At 47.0% G+C, this 7069-nt stretch overlaps 1 protein-coding gene across 1 annotated transcript; it reads right to left on the bottom strand.

Moving 5' to 3' along the window:
* arsa (arylsulfatase A) lies at nt 1-6814 on the bottom strand. The gene is made up of 8 exons (XM_062547103.1): nt 6294-6814; nt 5860-6100; nt 5375-5593; nt 4557-4726; nt 1844-1968; nt 1036-1163; nt 751-853; nt 1-293 (listed from the first exon to the last, which is right to left on the bottom strand). Exons 1-8 carry the CDS (start codon nt 6524-6526, stop codon nt 1-3), a joined length of 1512 nt encoding a protein of 503 aa, XP_062403087.1. The 5' UTR covers nt 6527-6814.
* Nucleotides 6815-7069: the final 255 nt, after the last annotated feature.

The following is a 7069-nucleotide window of genomic DNA, read 5'->3' as shown; positions in this document are numbered from 1 at the left end:
TCAGCAGCGGCAGCAGTCTGGTTTGGGGGTGCAGGCGGGGTTGCAGCAGGGCTCCAAAGCAGGGTCCGTCCCCCGGTCTACCTGACTCTCCCCGAACACCATGCTGGCCTGAAAGTCGTCCCTGAGCTGCTGCATCTGCTGCAGCAGGCCCACCACCTCCGGGTCGTCCGGCGGAAGCCTGTAGTTCTCAGAGGGGTCAGACTCAAGGTCGAAGAGCAGCGGCGGGTCGTGCTGCTTCAAGAAGGCCGTGATGTGGCAGTCCTGGTCTGGGGTGGATTCACTGTGTCCTGCCCCTGGCAACAAGAGAGGAGAGGACAACTGAGAGGATGGATGGATGGATGAAAGGATGGATGGATGGATGGATGGATGGATGGATGAGAAAGGATAGGTGCATATTGCACACAACACTGCTAGATACTATCATATCAGATATCAGATACTGTACATGCATATCCCCTGTTGGAACTGGCGTCAGACTATCCAACAATATTTTCTTTGGTCAATGCTACCGTATACTTTGATTGGTTGACTTCATTCAGTCCTGGGAATGTAAACTCAGTATATCCTGTAGCCCACGCCATTTCACTTTGACAATACATGATTCCAAATTAAAAGACCTGTACACCAAAAATAAACTAAAAATATGTAGAACATTTCAAGATGACTTCAATTTCGATGATTTCAATAACTTTAAATAGTTTCCCTGTGTGTGTGTCTGTGTGTGTGTGTGTGTGTGTGTGTGTGCCTCACCTCTGGTGTAATAATGGGCTTTGTACTTGCCCATCCTCACAGCAAACACGCCGTACTTCTCACTGGGGTCCACAGGGTAGTAGAACATGGCCTTCCTCTGGCTCTGCACAAACACAAACACACACACGATAATCATCATCATCATCATCATACATGCACATCACAGACACACACACACCATCACCATCACCATCACCATCACCATCACCATCACCATCACCATCACCATCACAAGCACATGGACACACACACACACACAGGCATCAGTGAAAGAGTGCCACCTACTGGGCCCTTGTGGAACAAGATACTTCTCATGTCGAACCCATCCAGGGCCACTTTGGGGAGGGGAGCCCCAGCCAGTGCCGCGAAGGTGGGCAGGATGTCCAGAGAGCTGGCCAGCTCATGAGTGACCCCTACAGGGTGGATGAGGAACAACATGCAGTCAGCACAGCAACAGAGTGACCACTGAGGGCATAAAGCCCAGTCCAGGTGACCACTAAGGACACTGTGCCTCACATAAAGCCCAGTCCAGATCAAACATGAGAGTGCTAGATGAGCTGCTACATCCTGAACCCAGTGACATGTTGTTGCAAAAGATTCTAAAACGGTTGGGATTGAGGATATAAACGCTACTCATGTGGGTTTGGTCCCATTATAGCTGTGGCCAAGACAGAGGACCACAGCCTGCATGCTAACTCAGACAAGGCACTGAATGGCAGCGAGGACTTCCTGTTCCACTCATTTCCGTCACATGGTTCTATAAACAACCAAAACACAGCATAGGGAGACACAGAAGACAGAGACACTGATTGGAATCACTGCTCCTTCTGTCGTCTGTGTAGGGAGTTCAAAGGTCACCTCATTAACTCTTCTGTTCAACCTTTCTCTTCCGTTGCTCCTACTGTGTATGTACTACTGATGTGTGCATGTATGTACAGTATCAGTGTTTGTGTGTGCATGTATGCATGTATGAGTGTGTGTGTGTGTGTGTGTGTGCATGTACTGTATCTATGTCTGAGTGTACAGTATGTGTATGTGTGTGTGTGTGTGTGTATGTACAGTATGTGTGTGTGTGTGTGTGTGTGAGACTCACCTGGTTTGATGTGTCCAGGCCAGTAGGCCATGGCCGGCTCTCTCATGCCCCCCTCATATGTGGTGCCTTTGCCACACTTCATCAGACCAGCGTTACCGCCACGAGACCTACGCATTAACTCTGGCCTGCGCGCACACACACACACACACACACACACACACACACACACACACACACACACACACACACACACACACACACACACACACACACACACACACACACACACACACACACACACACACACACACACACACACACACACAAGGAACAAGAAAAGGATATTAGAGTAACAGTACAATAACAGGAGGGAAGGTCACTTAATGGCCTAGCATTAGTCCTCGCCTCTCTGGACCAAAGTTCATGCTATCCACACACACACGCACGCACACGCACACGCACACAGACAGACATATCAACAGACAGACAGACACACAAACAAATATAATTCAAGGTTTAGTCGACCTTGTTCACTGGAGATGCAGTAAGGTGACATTACTGGTGGATAAAAGCACTCTTAGTCTACTTAGCATGAGTAGTAGTACCCACCCACCCCTGGGTCTAACTACTTTCATCACAACAACCATCTTGTCACCTGGTTTGACAGTTATCTTGACTTGAATGTCAGCAAGACCAAGGAACTGTGCTTTGGAGGAAAGACGGGAGCAGGCAATAGAGGTACTAACTTCATGCCCATCAACATGAAGAGAAGGAAGTGGAACAGGTTACTAACTTTAAATACCTTGGGACAATTATAGATGAAGATCTCACATTCCAACTGAATACAGACTACATTTATAAAAAGGCAAGACAGTGTCTCTCCCTCCTTGGAAAATTGCATGCAAGCAAGCACACCCTGACCATGGTGTACAGGTCACTCACTGTCCTCAACTTCAACATCACCTCCTGGTTTGAGAACCTCTCAGGGTGTTTTCAACCAAAGTGCTTACAGGTGAATGGCCCGCGTTCACACTATTTAAGTGAACCCATGATGCGTCATCGACAGGGGGTGTTGAATTGCCACAAGACGGCCATACGAAAGCGGATGTCACAGCAAGGAAGCTGTCACAGCAAGCACACATGTTTTCTTTGTTTATTTTGCCGCGTATGACCCGGATGAACCTGCTGACATGTGCCTTGTCTTCACGGTTCGCTTCTTGGTTCGCATCGGGAACCAACTTTTCGGTTCCTGAACGCTGTGATTTTTGCCGTGAACACGTCAGCCAGTTCGAGATTACATGTGGGAACTGGAACCGGCACGGTTCTCTGTCGGCCTGAAAACGCCCTCAAACACGAGGAACAAGCTGGCTCAGGAGGTAAATCAAGCCAGCAAAACCACTGGAGAAAAACAGCTACAACTCCACACCTTCTATAGCCACTCCATTACACAAAAGGCCATCCAGGTCTTCAATGACCCCCCCCCCACACACACACACCACCACCACCATCCATCTTTGCAGCTATTGCCATCTGGCAGAAGATTGATGGTGCCAATGACCAGGAAAAATGGGTACAAGAAGTAATTTGTTCACTCTGCTGTGCCCATCCTGAACCACGGCAAACTACAATAACTCCCCTCTCTCCTCACGCATGCTTCACCCAGCCAGGACGGTGCTGAGGATGATCAGTAGTGAGAACTGCACTAGCATTTCATAATTCATGCTTTTTTAAAACCACTTAGTTTATATTTTATGTACAGTATTTACAGTATACAACTTAATCTATGTTGTCTGTGTTTTCTGACTGCCAAAGATGAATTTCCATTGTATGTAAATTTGGTGGACAGTTAAAGCAACACAAGAGTTTTTCGTACCTTAAAATAATGTTTCCAAAATCATTTCAGCGGTTCATCAACTCCTAACAGGGTGAAAGGCACTTCTGCTATCACTACGCGGCCCTCTATTGGCTATAACCGCACTATGTAACTTTACGAGGTGAGTAGTGTATCTGTAGTTCAATGAAATGAGACTTGCGTCAAATTTGACTTGCTTCGATGTCGCAATACATCATACTTTCATAAAATCATGCAACATATTCTACCTTGTCTGTTATTTGCTGGATAAACAAATAGCGTGTGCAACAGAGGAAAAGTGCTTTAGTGTTGCTTTGAGTTTTTATCTATCTGTCTAAAAGATTATATTTCAGAATGGTGTTTTCCATCTTCAGCTCCAAACATCATACAGTAAATCAGTGATGAGTGGATTTAATAGTCTATAAAAAGAATAAAAGTATAAAAACCTGATACAGGTTGGGCTTGTTTCCCAAGTTGGTCAGATAACATGAACTTTGGTCCAGAGAGGCGAGGACTAATCCAAGGCCATTATTCATTATTTACTACCATGGCAGTGACCTTCCCTCCTGTTGTTGTACTGTTACTCTAATATCCTTGTCTATTGTGAAGAGGATAATTCCTGTTGAGGACACTTCTTCCTCTCTCTCGCTTGCTCTCTCACACACACATACATGTCTGTGATGAAGACCCAAAGCGTATTTGATAAGTCTCTCTCTCTCTCTCTCCCACACACACACATGCACATGCACACGCACACACACGCGCGCGCGCACGCGCACGCGCACACGCACACGCACACGCACACGCACACGCACACGCACACGCACACGCACACGCACACGCACACACACACACACACACACACACACACAGACACACACAGACACACACACACACACACACACACACACACGTGCATACCCATTGTCTGCGGTGAAGAAGATGAGTGTGTTGTTGATGACGCCTGCCTCTGTGAGTGTGTGTACGATGTGACCCACGGTGGAGTCCAGCTCCAGCAGGGCATCACCAAACGGACCTCTCCCAGATTTCCCAGCTGCCGTCTCGCCTGCGTACTGGGGGTAGTGGGTGTGCTGCATCCAGCCAGAGGGAGAGAGGGAGAGAGGGAGAGGGGTGGGGGAGAGAGAAGAAGAGAGAAGGAGAGAGAAAGAGAGAGAGATGGACACGAAGGAAGAGAGAAAAGGAACAAAAATGAGTTGATGGGAATCTTTGGTGTGAATTGAGTCATGCGAGTGAGAGAGCTAGCAGCCTGAGCTTGTTAGCTTGATTGCTATAGATCTGAGGTGTGGCTACTGTGTGTGGGCTCATGTCCAGACGAGTGCAGGACTGAGCCATGTGGTTCAACACAACGCAGGATACACAAATATCGCAAAGCCTCTATGGCATGGTGAGGAATGAGAGAGTGAGGAATGAGAGAGTGATAAATGAGAGAGTGAGGGACAACAGGGAGAGGAATGAGAGAATAAGAAATGAGAGAGTGATGAATGAGAGAGTGAGGAATGAGAGAGTGAGGAATGAGAGAGTGAGGAACGACTGAGAGGGTGAGGAATGAAAGATTGAGAAATGAGAGAGTGATGAATGAGAGTGTGATGAATGAGAGGGTGATGAATGAGAGAGTGAGGAATGAGAGAGTGATGAATGAGAGAGTGAGGAATGAGAGAGTGATGAATGAGAGAGTGATGAATGAGAGAGTGAGGGACAACAGGGTGAGGAATGCTCACATGAGAGGGGTAATAGAGGAAAAATGGCTCATTCTTCATTGCCGATCTCCTGATGAAATTTGTGGCGAACTTGCTGTAGGCCGTCTCCAGGTGCAGGAAGTCTGCTGGTTGCTGTACGATGACTTCATTGTGCATCACAGGAACCGTCACCACGCCACGGTCACAGAAGCCAAAACACTTGACATCAGGAGGGAAACACGTCAGGTTGCTACAGGGACCCTGCAGAGAGAGAGAAAGAGGAAAGAGGACTGAAATTAAAATGGAACTGAAATGCAAAACATTTATTTAATGCATTGAATGATCGCAAAAAAATTACTCCATTGAGCGAGAGAACTAAACTAATGAAACAATAGCTTGCAATAGCAGTAGACCATGTAGTCTGTTTTCAACAAGCCCATGTCCTGCAGATTTAAATGGGTGATGTTCAGTATATACTACTTATACACTTACACTAGAGTATCTACTAGTATATCAGATGGCCTTACCATGTCGTGCGAGTAAGGGATGCCCAGGTAGGAGTCGAAGCCCTGGCGTGTGGGCAGGTAGGTCCCATTGGGGCCCACGCCCAGATGCCACTTGCCAATCATGGCGGTGTTGTAGCCCAGGGGCTTCAGCACCTCGGCGATGGTGGTCTCATTTAGGGGGAGACCTCCTTTGGAACCGGGGTACAGTACACCAGGATAGATCCCTGAGCGTGTCTGATAGCGCCCAGTCAGAATCGATGCCCTACATGACAAAAAAGGAATAATGGATAAATAAATTGGATTAGATGAACTCATTTCTACAGAGGGTTTGGAAAAATCATACATTGACATTCCCATATGCTACCGATCATTGCTTAAATACGCTATTGATGATGATGAATGAGAGTTTCAACTTAGAGAAGGTATCGATTCAGAGTTAAATAAGACGCAGTTACCTGGACGGGCTGCAGACGGGACTGGTCACATAAAAGTCCGTAAATCGTAGACCTTGAGCCGCCAGTTTATCCAGGTGTGGCGTCAGAGAACTCGGGTGCCCGTAGCTGCCCAGATCCCCAAAGCCCAGGTCATCCGCAAACAGCAGGATCAAGTTAGGCCGTGAGGATCCCACGCATTGAACTGTCAAACACAGGCAGGCAGCCAACAAGTCAAGCACCAACGGGCGACCCATGTTGTGACCAGAGAATCCCCTATCCCTCCTCAGTGAAATCGCATACGTAGGCTCTAGCTCTAGCCTACAGCAGCAGCCAAGGTTCCGCAAATCTCTCTCGAATAGCGTCTTTGTCTAGTCTCTTTGTAAATCTGTTGCGGTCTACTTCATAGTAACTTCCAGTTTTGCCAAGGTTGTGTGTGTCGCTTCTGCTTCTGCATTAGGCTATCTAATCTAAGATACATGATACACATAATTTGTTGACTAAGTTAACTCCGGTAGCCTAACAGTAAACGACTCTACTGTCAAGGCTGCAAGACTGTCATATGACTTTTCACGTGACCAGATGCTGATAAATATGCCCTGGTGCAATCTGGGTAGTATAGTTCTGCTTGCCACCATGCAGTGGGCGATGTGGGTAATTGAGTTTGACTGAATTTGACGGCAGTGTGATTCATGCAAATAAACAAAGTTTACCTTTAATTGAACAAGGTAGTTGACATCACGATGAAGTACAACCGGTTAATATTGCCTGTGTGAAATTAACAATCCACATGGCTAAAA

Source organism: Sardina pilchardus, chromosome 10, assembly GCF_963854185.1.
Source record: "Sardina pilchardus chromosome 10, fSarPil1.1, whole genome shotgun sequence".
Classification (NCBI taxonomy): domain Eukaryota; kingdom Metazoa; phylum Chordata; class Actinopteri; order Clupeiformes; family Clupeidae; genus Sardina; species Sardina pilchardus.
The sequence above is the reverse complement of the archived record's forward strand: the minus strand, read 5'-3'. Positions and strand labels throughout refer to the sequence as shown.

Coding starts and splice junctions, on each gene's coding strand:
- arsa (XM_062547103.1), bottom strand. CDS start 6,526: ATGGGTCGCCCGTTGGTGCTTGACTTGTTGGCTGCCTGCCTGTGTTTG. Junction 1,164..1,843: donor GCCTGGACACATCAAACCAG/GTGAGTCTCACA, acceptor TCCACCCTGTAG/GGGTCACTCATGAGCTGGCC. Junction 294..750: donor AGCCCATTATTACACCAGAG/GTGAGGCACACA, acceptor TCTTGTTGCCAG/GGGCAGGACACAGTGAATCC.